Source organism: Gorilla gorilla, chromosome X (genome assembly GCF_029281585.2).
Source record: "Gorilla gorilla gorilla isolate KB3781 chromosome X, NHGRI_mGorGor1-v2.1_pri, whole genome shotgun sequence".
Taxonomy (NCBI): Eukaryota; Metazoa; Chordata; class Mammalia; order Primates; family Hominidae; genus Gorilla; species Gorilla gorilla.
Window position 1 is genome coordinate 41204230 of NC_073247.2, and position 14084 is coordinate 41218313.

Consider the following 14084-nt stretch of genomic DNA (forward strand, 5'->3'; position numbering starts at 1 on the left):
TCCTGGTACTTCTCTCTTTCCCTTTTAGCATTATCTTCAATATTCCCTTCCACGGGGTTTCCTCTACCCACCCATTTTTCTAAGCCTTTTCCTTCCAAAAGCAGCTTTTATTAATGGTCTACATAACTGGTTGTCTTCTAACTATTATTGAAAAAGTAAATAAGCCACAGACTAAACTGACCAAGAAGCACAAAACTACCCAAGTAGTTAAAATGTGAAGCGGGAGAAGGCTTGAATCAGTGATGTTTAGTATGTTTACACACACATTTTACTGATGCTACCAGGGAAATGTTCTGTCCGAACTAGAATGGCCTAGCTGTATTTCCCCCTAATTGGCCAAGTTTGCTCACTCACCACTGCAGTTGATTGGTATGTATGGTAAGTATAGAGCAATATGACCCTCACTCTGGTAGCTTTCTGTAGAGCACAATTCTTGATTTAATATAAAAATACCATTCATAGGCCAGGCGTGGTGGCTCACGCCTATAATCCGAACACTTTGGGAGGCCCAGGTGGGCGGATCACCTGAGGTCGGGAGTTTGAGACCAGCCTGACCAACATGGAGAAACCCCGTCTCTACTAAAAATACAAAAATTAGCTGGGTGTGGTAGCGCGTGCCTGTAATCCCAGCTACTAGGGAGGCTGAGGCGGGAGAATCACTTGAACCCAGGAGGCGGAGGTTGCAGTGAGCTGAGATTGCGCCATTGCACTCTAGCCTGGGCAACAAGAGCAAAACTCCATCTCAAAAAAAAAGCATTCACAGTAGGGACTAATCCAGCAAGGCAAGAGTCCCTGGCTTAACACTTTTAGGATATTAAAGAAAACCACCCACAAAAAATATTTCGTTGTCCCTCAAACATTTTTCTATATTTAAATGGTAGTGCAAACATTTTTTTCTAAGATGTTGTATTTAAAGTTCCCAATGGCACACATAACTCTTTATGCAGAGTGTTGCAATTTTAAAGATTGGTTATTGTTTTTACATTTTTTTAACATACCGGTTAATACTGGGCCAGTTATTAAACCTATGTGATCATGAGTTGAGATCTGAACCTTGAGCTCAATCCTTTTATCTTTTCTGGAACTGGCTTATGTTTCAAAGAATCAGCAGAAAAGAAAACCGTAGATGACAAACCACCTAAAACGCCTAAGCACACTTAACTTTAAACAATAAAGTATTTTTTTTCTTTTTTTTTAAGACGGAGTCTCGCTCTGTCGCCCAGGCTAGAGTGCAGTGGCGCCATCTAGGCTCACCGCAAGCTCCGCCTCCCGGGTTCACGCCATTCTCCTGCCCCAGCCTCCCGAATAGCTGGGACTACAGGCGCCTGCCACCGCGCCCGGCTAATTTTTTTTGTATTTTTAGTAGAGACGGGGTTTCACCGTGTTAGCCAGGATGGTCTCGATCTCCTGACGTCGTGATCCGCCCGCCTCGGCCTCCCAAAGTGCTGGGATTGCAGGCTTGAACCACCGCGCCCGGCTAAAAGTATTATTTTTTTTCAATTGGTTCTTTGTGGGAGAAGGTTTTTCACTTTTGTAAAATCTAGAATTTTCAGCTTTATTAAGATCCACTTGTTTTCCGTTAAAAAAATTCCATTATTACAGGATTCTTTGAAAACCTTACATCTCCCTCAATCCTGGGTAAAGAAATACTGCTGTATTTATTTTGCAGTGATTGAATTATTCAAATCTGGCCAAATAAAAAGAAACTGACTTAGTTTTCAACTTTGAGTTGTCCAATCTTTAATAATTATTTTTATCCCGTTAAGACTGTGACGTCATCATGGCTATACCTACCTAGAGGTTTAATTCTAGATTCAGGTTCTGGGTTCAGATCCTAGCTTTTCCACTTCCTACCATTCTGTGCCTGTTACCTTGACAGTTAAACTGGGGAGATGAAAAGTGTAGACCTTATAGACTTCAGGTGTAGATCAGTGAGTTAATCCATGTAGGATACTTAAGCCAGGGCCTGACGGACTATAAGGCTTCAGTAATTGTTAGCTAGGGCCACTGTTCTGAATTGGCTGATAGCCTTTTTCATCCAGTAATGCCAGATGAAATGATTGGTTTATACATGATAGGTGTTCCTAGGGGAAATGCAGAGCCTACCTGGGATCACCCACACTCAAGTCAGTCATTGATATTTTGGCATTTTATACCCAAGAGATGAAATTGGCTTCAGCCCCTGCCTTTTGGCATATATGTAAATCAATCTTTCCTTCCCAACTCTGTTTTACTTTTGGCCCCACCTGTTTCTGAGAATGTCATCAGGTGAGGGGCAGCCATCAATATAGTCTCTTCCACCTTGCAAATGACCACTTACCCAGCTTAATTAATAGCTTAGCTTTTGACAAATAGTAAAATGCCATAACTAAACCTGTTTTACTATCATGTCTCTTGTGGGAGAAACAACCCAATAACACTTTGTATAACTGTCAGCAGTCTGTGCTTAGGATGTGTTCCGTAACCTGGAGCCTCACCTTCACCTCACTTCCTATCACCCTAGCAGCTCATGACAGACCATCTCAGAGAAGATTTATTATTTGCCTGTTTCTAGTCAAATGGAAATCAGCTAGATGATTTTAGTGGGCTTTTTTTTTTACTTTATTTTGTTTTTCCTTCTATTGTCATGACTAATGAAAAATTGGAAAGTTATGAGGTTTTATTATTCTAAATATTTAAAAAATAATTTATTCCTCTGTACTGTTTGTTACTATGTCACTAACTCTAGCCCATGGGGATTGAGGCAACTACATTTATCTTCACTCTTCAAACTTTTTTTTTCCAGAACAAACTAAATCTACCAGACAGATTGGATGTGACTTTATTTAATACAAATAAGTTCAGATCATCCAAGTTATTTTTATTAACTTACTTATTTGATGGGCTTGACCATTTAATTCTGCTTTACTTGGTGTAGATAAGGGGAGGGACATACCTTCTAGAAGTGGGCTGTCTAGTGTTCTGGACTCCCTAGCATCAATTTTCCTTCTATTTTTTTCCTAATTACTTTGGAAGTTAGCAATCCCCTGTTCCCTCTAGACACGTTGCTCCCTTCTGTGGAGGTGCCCTTTACTCCCAGCTATCTTACCAGGAAAGTGCTTTCTTGGGGACCTGCCTTCCCAAAGCAGCCCTTTCATGTCTTAGTGTAGATGGCCACAACACAGACTGTAGCATGCTCCTTGCCATTCCTTTCTAACATCCTCTAGGATTGTGCTCCCTCAGTACATCATCCGTCATTTCAATTTAGTGGTTGAATGAGTAGTCAGTTACCACCTGAGCCACTTTTCTAATTAGGATGCATATATGTTGCCAGATAGAGAAGAGTCATCCTAAACAAGAAGCAGGTATTTACCTGGTCTTCATCCAAATGGAAATATTATTGAATCAGAGATTCATACTGGACTTCCTTTGTTCCCTTTCTGCTCCCTGCCTCTTCCTTTTCTTTTTCTACACCAATGTGTAGAAAAAGTGTTCATTCTGATAAACTTGCCCAAGTGATCTACCATTTCCTAAATGGTCAACAAGAGACCTTGAACCTGGCCATCTCTAGCATGAATTGCCCTTATTTCTTCTAATGCTCCAGCTGCTCCAGTTTCTCCTGGCCCTTCAGTTCCAGTTGCCGTTGTTCCCTCTGGCTCTTCAGTTCCAGCTCCTGGTACTTCCTCAGGTATTGGTGCTCTGGCTATTGCTCACTTCCCAGCCTCCCAAGTCCTATATGTTGGGGGAAATTGACTTCTGCTGCCAGATCTGGATCTGTCATTCCTTTTGATTGTTCTCAGAGATTACCTACACAAGGGGCTTAGTCCTCCAGCTTGGGAGTCTTCTCTTTGGCTTTTGGTCTCTCTGCAAATCTAATTCTGCCATCTTAGCTTCTTTAATGAGTTTTCTAATTTTTTTGTTCTTAATTCAATTAATTTTGAGCATTTGTGAATTGCTTGGTAGTGTACCAACCACTGATATTTTTCTCCAGTTTTACTAATGCATTCCATGTATTCTAACTGCCTTAATGTCTGTCTATAAAAACACAGTAATTATTATGACAGGTTTCTATGATCATGGAACAATGGAAGGAGAAAGACTTTAGAGACCATCTAGTCCAGCCTCCTTATTTTATATTTAGAGAATCCAGACCAAGAAGGGTAAAATGAGTTGCCTAAATCACATAGTTTATTGGTGGCAAAGCCAAACATTGAATTTTGGTCTCCCTGATTTCACATCCAGTGTTTTGATTCTTTGTGGTAAGGATTTAACTCTGTGTTTACCACTATTGTCAGTCATAACTGCAAACTTTCAAGTGAGGAATAAAGTGCCTAAGTGGTCCTTGCCAAGGAGCAATAGAATCACTGGGCCACTGGGACTTGGGGAACCATCTGATTATTGGGGGGTTCTTTAGATTTTTTTTAACATATAATTGGAACACACCTAGTATTTTAAAGAATATGCTCTTGAAAAGATGAAAAGAGTTTCTCCCGGGAGGCGGAGGCTGCAGTGAGCCGTGATCGCATCACTGCACTCCAGACTGGGCGACAGAAAGAGACTCTGTCTCAAAAAAAAAAAAAAAAAAAGAGACAGAGAGAAAGAAAAGAGGTCCTCATGTTTTAGTATTATACTGAATTACTTGAGACACTTTTAACAAAAGTACAGAGGCTCAGAGCTCAGGCCTTGCCTAGACCTGCAACCAGAATCATGCAAGGTAGGGCCTGAATTTTAAGGTTTTCCAGGTAGTCCTGGTATGCTTTATAGGAAAGAACCACTGCTGTGAAGTCTAGCAGTGTTTCTCAAAATGGGGCACCTATTTAAAAGTCAGATTTCTGGGCCTCATTCCCAGAACTACTGTCCTAGAATTTATGGGGATGGAGCCCATCTTTAAGCTCCCTTGTGAATGTTATGTCCATTAAAATATGAAAAAACACTGGTCTAGAATATTTTAAGTCGTTAACCAAAAAAGCCTGGGGTAGTAGCTTTCAAATGTATTTGTTCATGCCCCTTGGTAAGAATTACATTTTACATAATGATCCAGCAAATCCACATAACTAAAACAAAAGTTTCACAAATCAATATTTATCTTACCCAGTGCACTGAACTCTGATATTTTCCATTCTAATTCATCCTATTTCAATTTTTAAAGTAGGTAATCAAAACTCACTAAATTCATTTTTAAACTCATAGCTCACTGTATTTTGAAACACTGAGTATTGAGATGTGCTTGTTAATTTTACCTATCATAGATTTAAAACTTTTCTAATTCTTCTACTTTTTCTAGTTATTTCTGTGAGCCAATAACACCTGCTAGGATTGCTTACCTGTAAGGAAGGTCCACATTTGTTACAGTCATACAGTACTGCCACTGTGTAAAAGTAGACTGCCCTTGTTCCCTGGGCATGGGAGATCTTGCCACCTCCATGATGATGTCACTAATGGCTTGTATCAATCACAGTATAAATAATAGAAAATTCTATTTCAACTAAGTGAAGTTTAAAGCAGGGGGCAGTTCTTTTGCTCATGGAAGCAGCAGTCCAAGGGTAGCTAAGTTCAGGTGCTGTTTGATTCCAGACTCAGACAGTATCACCTGCATCCCCCTCAAGCCTGCCTTTTCTGGGATGGCTCCTGATGTGGCATATTCAACTCCCCCTTCATGAGGGCAGCAGGCCCAAGCCACACACTGCCAAGGTCAGCTGAGAAGAGAGACTCTTGCAGACAGAGCACACATCTCTTTGACCACATGTTGTCTGTTGATCCAGTCACTGGGGCCCAGACCCATTCCTGGAGCTGGGAGTAAGATCAAATCTCAGGTACACTACATGGCTGAGGATGAGGGCGGAACGATTTCCTAAAAAGAATTCGAAATACCTCTCCCCAACAGATGCAGGAGGAGTAGATACTGGGCAGCAAATGCAGATGTTACCTATTATAGGCCATCTATTTTCATGGTCTTTCTCTTTTCCCTCCTGTTTTCTTGGTTGTGGTGAGTCTTTTCTTGCTGCTTTTCCCACCTACAGAAACCCGTATCTTGTCCTGAAGTCCCCAGTTTAAGTCTTGTGGAAAGTAGCCACTGTCAAAATGAAGTGCAGGGCCCTCCAGGGAAATGACAGCATAAGTAATTAGAAAGAATTGATTAAAATTTACTACAGGAAATAACTGCTTTTTAATGAAGAGAATGGAGTAATATAGAAGAGTTAACCAAACTACACAATGATTGCTAGCATTCAAATATGTGGTAGTGGGCAAGCTTGTATAGTCTTCCCTGGAGTCCTTTAAATAGACTATGAAACTGAGTCTTTTCAGGAGGTATCTGAGCAGTCAGTGTCCTAAAAATATCAAATGACCACAAATAGATTAAAAGTTATCGAAGTTTAAGTACAAAACTTAAATCTGGCAAATAAAGCTCAGCTGATTCTATTGGCTGCCTTTCACAATTACTTTATGTACTATTTAATGTTTCCTCTTCCTCAAGCCTACTAACATGAAGCAAAACAGAAATCCTTTCCACCAGGGGGTTAGAAAGTAGATAATAGCTACTTAGTAAAGATAATGTTGATCCATTAAAATTGAGATTTTTTTTTTATACTCCAGCAGAGAGAAAGAATGGTGCCTTTAAAAGGATTCTAATGATTCCGGGTCTAGCATACTTGGAAAGATTTCAATGTAAATAAGCATTTCATACATAACAGACAGAATCTTTTGTTTCCTGAATAACAGAATCAAGTTATCTACTTTGTCTTAGTCACAAATTGCTCCCTAGTTTGTTAAGATGCACACTTTATATATGGTATGATGATCCTGGGTTTTGCATTTTGTGCTACCAACTAGCCTGCCTAGCTTTTAGATATTCTCTGGCCTCATGTGTACTTAGAAAATCTATATTCCAAATATTTTTTGTAGTTTTGTTCTATAAAAATAATACAAAATAAGCACTCTAAGGTTTGTATTATTCTCCTAACTTGGTCTGTAATTTTGCATAAAAGCTTTAAATCCTCTCATAAATTTATTTTTATCTAACAATATGCCCATTCATTTCTAATTTTCTAATTTCTATCTCTTAAAAGCTATAGCATTTTAATTCCTTATAGAAACTAATCAGTCTTTTATCCTTGATAGTGATTTCAGTAAGTTCTTATTTTTTAAATGAAGTTTTTCATGTATATTATTTTATTTTGGTCTATAGTGTGGCTTGATCTAAGAACCCAGTCTACCGTTGAGAGTCTTAGTAAAAGAATTCCAGGAAATAATAACTTTGTCAAGGTAAGAATTTCTTCAGAAGTATACTATGTTTCTTTTTTTGCAGATTTCACTAGAAAGAAGCATCTTATGGTACAATAGTTATTTGATACAATTTATAGAATCTTTTTCCCGGATAATTGAGGCCAACTCAAGTCTTTACCTTCCCGTCTTTCTTGCTCTGTGGTGGATTGGAACAATAATAACACAAAATTGACAGGCTGGAAGAGATTATAATGCGTCCCAGTGGCTTAAGTCATACTTCCGAAGGGGTGCTTTTTTTTTTTTTGAGACGGAGTTTTACTCTTGTTGCCCAGGCTGGAGTGCAATGGTGTGATCTCAGCTCACCGCAGCCTCTGCCTCCTGGGTTCAAGCAATTCTCCTGCCTCAGCCTCCCGAGTAGCTGGGACTACAGGCACGTGCCACCATGCCTGGCTAATTTTTTGTATTTTTAGTAGAGATGGGGTTTCACTGTGTTAGCCAGGATGGTCTCGATCTCCTGACCTCATGATCCGCCCACTTCGGCCTCCCAAAGTGCTGGTGGGAGGGGTGCTTTCTATAATTGAACTATGTTTTCCAAATCTATCCCCATTTTTTCTACTGCCCATCAAAGAATGTTCTGGCTGCTTTTGAGTTTTTAAGCATCTGGATTCAGGGAGAGAGAAAGTAAAAGACACTCTAGCCCTTTATTGAACCCCTCTTCCACTTTGTTCATATGAAGAAGGCTAATAAAACTGCCTAATTTTCAGTCCTTATATAGATCCCTCTTCACATAAAGGAAGGGAGAGTGAATTTTTAAAATAGGCGAGGAATTTTTTTTAGCAAGGTCAAGGCCAAGTTCTTCTAGCATCTAAAAGGAAGTTCCCTTTTTCTGTTTTTGTTTTTTGTGTTTTGTTGTTGTTGTTGTTTATCCCATTTTTATTTGTCAGTGGGATGCTTGTATCATTTTCTTCTAAAACTATTGTTGAAATCCCATTAATTGCAGTAATCTGACCATTCCGTCCCCCCACAATAACTTCAGACTTGTCCTGAATAAATCATTTTCTATTCTGTTCCCTTCATCACCCTGCCCAATCCTCATCCTCACCTCCAGCTGCAATCTGCTTCGAGGGATGCATGCTTTTCTCTCCGATGTCATTTTAGGCAACTTTTACACTTTCTACCCCCATCATGAAAATAAGATATTATGTACTACCTCGCTATTGACTTTGTGAGATCTTCCCAGGTCATCTTTTGGGATGACCCTTGTTCCTTCAAATTGAATAATATTTCCATAAAATATCTCCTTCCATTTTTTTTTTTCGAGACAGTGTCTCATTCTGTTGCCCAGGCTGGAGTGCAGTGGCACAATCTCTGCTCACTGCAACCTCTGCCTCCTGGGTTCAAGTGATTCTCCTGCCTCAGCCTCCCCAGTGGCTGAGATTACACGCAAGCACCACCAAGCCCGGCTAATTTTTTTTCTATTTTTAGTGGAGACAGGGTTTCATCATGTTGGCCAGGCTGGCCTCAAACTCCTGACCTCAGGTGATCTGTCCGCCTCAGCCTCCCAAAATGCTCGGTTTACAGACGTGAGCCACCGCGCCCGGCCTCCTTCCATTATTTTTGTGCATTGATTTTTTTTTTAAAGAAAGCTAGAAAACCTTGAGTTAAGATTTTTAATTTACAGGTTGCATTAAAGTATTAAATCCTTTGGTTTGAGTTTTCTTACAAAACCATACTCATATGAGATAGGAGGGAAAAAGTTATCACTTTCTGTAGTTAGGTGATAAATAAGAATAGAGATGGGGAGGGGAAACATAGTTGCATTATTTTTGTGTATGTATTTTCTTTTTCTTTTTCTTTTTTTTTTTTTTTTGAGACAGAGTCTCGCTCTGTTGCCCAGGCTGGAGTGCAGTGGCGTCATCTTGGCTCACTGCAAGCTCCGCCTCCCGGGTTCATGCCATTCTCCTGCCTCAGCCTCCTGTGTAGCTGGGACTACAGGCGCCCGCCACCATGCCTGGCTAATTTTTTGTATTTTTAGTAGAGACGGGGTTTCACCATGTTAGCCAGGATGGTCTCGATCTCCTGACCTCGTGATCCGCCCGCCTCGGCCTCCCAAAGTGCTGGGATTACAGGCGTGAGCCACCACGCCTGGCGTATTTTCTTAACTAGTTAACTTTAATCAGCCTTTATATACATTTAGTGTTTAATATACTAACCACAAATGAGTTGAGTTTGACCCATTCTCAAGGAAGATTGGTAAGCACATATGTGTTTCATTTTTACCCATTAATCTTTCTTCAGTTCACATTCCCTCTGTTTAATATATTTGCTAAATTTAGGCAACTGCTGTTTTAGATAAATTCTGTGTTGCTTTATTTATTTTTTATTTTTTATTTTTTTTGAGACAGAGTCTCACTCTGTCATCCAGGCTGGAGTGCAGTGGCGCAATCTCAGCTCACTGCAACCTCTGCCTCCCAGGTTCAAGCGTTTCTCTTGTCTCAGCTTCCCAAGTAGCTGAGATTACAGGTGTGTGCTACCATGCCCAGCTAATTTTTATATTTTTAGTAGAGACGGGGTTTCACCATGTTGGCCAGGTTGGTTTCGAGCTCCTAACCTCAAGTGATCCACCTGCTTCAGCCTCCCAAAATGTTGGGATTACAGGCATGAGCCGCCACACCTGGCCCTGTGTTGCTTTAATTTGGCATGTCTTTGAGCTCTACTTTAGTGTCTACTAATTTCATGTTATGTTATTTGAACTTGTGTGTGTATATATGTAAAATATATTATTAAGTCTTATTGTTTTAAAAGTTTTCTGGTTATGATCATTAGTTTATGATTTGGTATAGTCTCTGGTTTTTAATAGTTTAAATGTCATTTTTATGGAATATAAAATAAACAGCATAGTTTTGGGCTAGGTTCTACATACAATACTAATTTATTGCAAAAATCAACATCTACATTGTCACTATCTAATTACAGGATGTTGTGCCATTTAATTTTCTCTTTACCTTGCTACGTGGATGCCCTTTGAACTGTAAACATGTCACCCTAATCTTTGTTCATGAATATGCTTTCCTGTGCCATGAGACAGGAAAAGTATTTTTATTCATAATACTATGGGATTGCCTTCAGGGTCTTTGAATATTTTGTGATTTGTTGAGTTCTTTTGTTTGGTGGTTTTGTTTTAAACTGTTACACTTTTCATTTGCTAACTGAACTTCACAACTGTTTTAGTCCAAGACAGGCCTTCCACTTAGCACTTACTTCAGTGCAGTGAAACTTCGTTGGCTCCTTGACAATGTGAGAAAAGTTCAAAAGGCCGTTGAAGAAAAACGAGCTCTTTTTGGGACTATTGATTCATGGCTTATTTGGGTATGTTTAAATATAATGGATATATGGAGAATTTTTTCAGAAATTTTTTCTACACTGCCTTGCCTATTGTTTCTACTAGCAGGTCAGACTTTTTAATTAGCAGCATTATGAAGAAAAACCACTCAAAAAGCAACAGGAGAACATTTCAGCTTCCATTCGAGAAGCATTTTTGCCTACTTCCTCTTTATTTTTTCTTGTCTTACTTCAGTGAAAATGAAGGATAATTACCAAAACTGTATCTAATATCTATTATCTTTAGGATGAGTAATTTAGGTACCCTTTCCCTATTGTCTGTTATATACTCCTTTCCCACTAGCCATGTCTTAGACGGAATAACTGTTTAGCAGGATAAAATACCTAGAGTACTTTTATCTTTTGCTTTCAACATTACATAACTGTCTCTTGTATAATCAAGCCATAATATGAAACTAAATCATAGTGGAAATTTCTATTTAGAATCTTTTTGCCTAAGCTGAATACACAGCAATCATCAACCTATGGCCAATCTTATTTCTACTATACTCACATATTCTTTCTCCCCACAGATAATTTTAAAACAAATGCCAGACATTTCATTTTATTTGTAAATATTTCAGTAAGTATGTAATGATCTTTTTTAACATTCAAGGGAATGTCAAGGAAATATTGTCCCCACTCTCACTTGCCAGATCCACAGAGCAGGTCTTTCAGAACCCATATCAGAAAGAGGCACCTTCTTCACCTCTCCATGTGCTTGGCCAGGGCAGAATGTGCTTTGTGTTCATGGCCAGCCATTTTCACGTGTGTCAGTCACAGTTGAATGAGTACCTTTGACAATTGCATCGAACCAGAGTAAGGCAAGATGTGGAAACTGTGAGCTGCAGGAGACTCAAGGGAGCACATTTTGGCTATATCCCACTGGATACTGTTTATTGAACTTTGTTCCTTTCCTACCTCTTATTGCTTCCATGTAAAGGAAGGCAGCAGTGCCTTCAGTTCAGGCATGTGGGTACACCTGAGAAAGAAAGTTTAAAACTCTCCTTTCAGGATATATGCTTAGGTGAGTGTAGACAGCATAATGCGAATTGTTATTTAAACAACAACAGCAACAACAAAAAAAAACAAAGAGATAACAACAACGCACAATTCTCTAATAATCCTTATGAGGCAGATATTTCCATTTATTTCATCTCGCCGAATTTAATAAGACTCTGAGTTTTCTCAACATAATCGGATGAAAACAAAACCGATTTTTTATTTATCCAACAAGTAACTGGAATTGTGCTGATAAGGTGGCCACTAGCCACATTTGGCTATTGAGCACTTGAAACATGATCAAATTGAGGTTTGCTGTAAGCATGGAATATACGCCAGATTTCAAAGACTTAGTACAGAAAAAAGAAGGTAAAAAAATGTAATGTTCCGTTCTTTTGCTTTATGTGCTCTGCTGATTATGACCCTTAACAATATGTAAATTAAATTGCCAATAAGTACAAATTTAACCTGACTTTTTTACTCTGCCTAGAGTTTGACAGGAGGAGTCAATGGAGGTGTCCACTGTACAGATGTAACAAATGCAAGTAGGACTATGCTTTTCAACATTCATTCTTTGGAATGGGATAAACAACTCTGCGAGTAAGTTCTGTTTTGCTCCAAATATAGTTTTCCCAATACACTACCTATTTCTAACCGAAATCTTAATATTTTCAGATGTCAGTGGAGCACCAAAATTTAACTGTTGATATTTCAACTACAATATGCAAATCTATGTTGTGTGTTTTTTAAAGAGAGACTATTATTGCATTTATAATAAACAGGCCAAATTAATTACTCTTCACGGAAGTTTAGGTTCCTTTATAAAAGTACTTTGGTTTCTGTGTGCTTTCTAATTTTTATTGATTGGCTTGCATAAAGTTAGAATGTTAAATATCTAAGAATACAGCTATGTTCTGTTGGCTTACGTATTTATTGCTATCTAACTCCATGCTCAAAAACATCCATTTCTAATTGTTATTTATGCTTTTTGCATTTAAATACATATAAATGTTTCTAGATGTCTATTTAAAACAGTGTTAAATACCCAATCTTCTTGTTTTTCAGATTTTTTGGAATTCCAATGGAAATTCTTCCAAATGTCCGGAGTTCTTCTGAGATCTATGGCCTAATGGTAAAAAACAAACAAACAAACAAAAAACACACCAAAAAACCAAAAACAAAAAAAAAACCTAATAATTAAAGTTTTTTTATTACAAAACAACTTTACTATTCATAATTCAAAAGTCAACTGTGTTATGTTTTGTAACTTAAAAACTTTACAGTCCTTCTTATCAATGGATTTGCATTTATAAACTTTAATTGGTTTTTCTTTGAGTATTATTATTTTTAAAGAATTGATGGGATACTCTTAACTTTAGATGTTGGCATGAACCAATTTATTCTTTGAATCCAAATAACTGTTTAGTAGTTGTGGTGTCTCCTTTTAATTTAGCGGAGAGACTCTGCATATTTAGTAGTGTTCTTTTTCCCGTTGAATCTTTTTTATGGCCAAGCTATGTTATATATTAGATTCTTTGCCTGAGCAAAATTTAGCAAAGAAACTGAAAGCAAAGAGTCTGTTTTGATTTGGGATTGCTAATTAAACTAGTTTCTGTAATGGACATTTTTACTTTTGATTTCACTGAAATCCAGTAAAGACATAGCTTCAGCAAAAGTGTGCCTAGCATCATTAAGAGTCTGTGGTTAAACATCAGGAATGAAAACCTCTAGGAGGATTTGCACTGGTGTTTGAGCACAAAAATCTGGAATTTATGATAAGACTCAGGAATAAGTCTGATAAATTACAAAAAGTATTGCTTAGACATTTCATGAAAGATATGAGAAACTTCACTTACAAAGTTAATAATAATATAGATGAACACTAAGTGCTCTGGATGAAGCTTGAGCAAGAATTTTTAACTGTTTTATTTATAATAAAGCTTTTTAAGGCAACATAGAATTTCTTAAGGGAGCCATAGTCACTGCTTATCTACAGTAAAAGTGCTTTGATCATTTCATAGCTGTCTGCAAACTGACTTGGGTCAAGGAAAAAGAAACGATGCTTGAGAAATAGTTTCACAGGATGGTTAGAAAAAAAACGTTGAACTGGCCTAGTTTTCTCTTGTACTTAAAATATTATGCTTCTGTCCTTCTTTTTCCCCCTTGCTGACTATAGAAAATCTCTCATAGCGTGGTGAGTAGGTTGCCCGCCAATTATGTACCCATTCATTTGGAAAAGATACAGTGCACTTCCATTTATTTTTAGACAAGCAGAAGTCCATTTACTAAACATATATATCTAGAATTTCCGTGACCTTCCAAATTATTATAAGCTCTAGTCAGATTTTAATTTAAAAAAAAACTTAATCTTGTTTGTTTTTAAAGAGTAATGTTCTAAAATAAAAGACTAAGGTAGTTTCCTGGAATGAGAGATTCTGATATTCTCATAAAGTACAACTGTGATGTGCTTTGGGCTTTACCATAATAGGGCAGTTAGA

The 14084-nt window shown here is 38.1% G+C and overlaps 1 protein-coding gene across 7 annotated transcripts in view; it reads left to right on the forward strand.

Annotated features, from left to right (window-relative positions):
* GK (glycerol kinase) overlaps nucleotides 1-14084 on the forward strand; it is a 77674-nt gene that overhangs the window by 30725 nt on the left and 32865 nt on the right. For 3 of the 7 annotated variants that reach the window (XM_019019750.3, XM_019019753.4, XM_055375539.1), the window contains exons 5-9: nucleotides 7166-7242; nucleotides 10435-10572; nucleotides 12077-12186; nucleotides 12652-12718; nucleotides 13763-13780. In XM_019019750.3, the coding sequence (XP_018875295.1) occupies nucleotides 7166-7242; nucleotides 10435-10572; nucleotides 12077-12186; nucleotides 12652-12718; nucleotides 13763-13780 (410 nt within the window). Of the gene's footprint in view, nucleotides 1-3583; nucleotides 3668-7165; nucleotides 7243-10434; nucleotides 10573-12076; nucleotides 12187-12651; nucleotides 12719-13762; nucleotides 13781-14084 lie in introns of all 7 variants that reach the window. The other 4 variants (XM_019019751.3, XM_055375540.2, XM_004063953.4 and 1 more) reach the window with 2 other exon arrangements.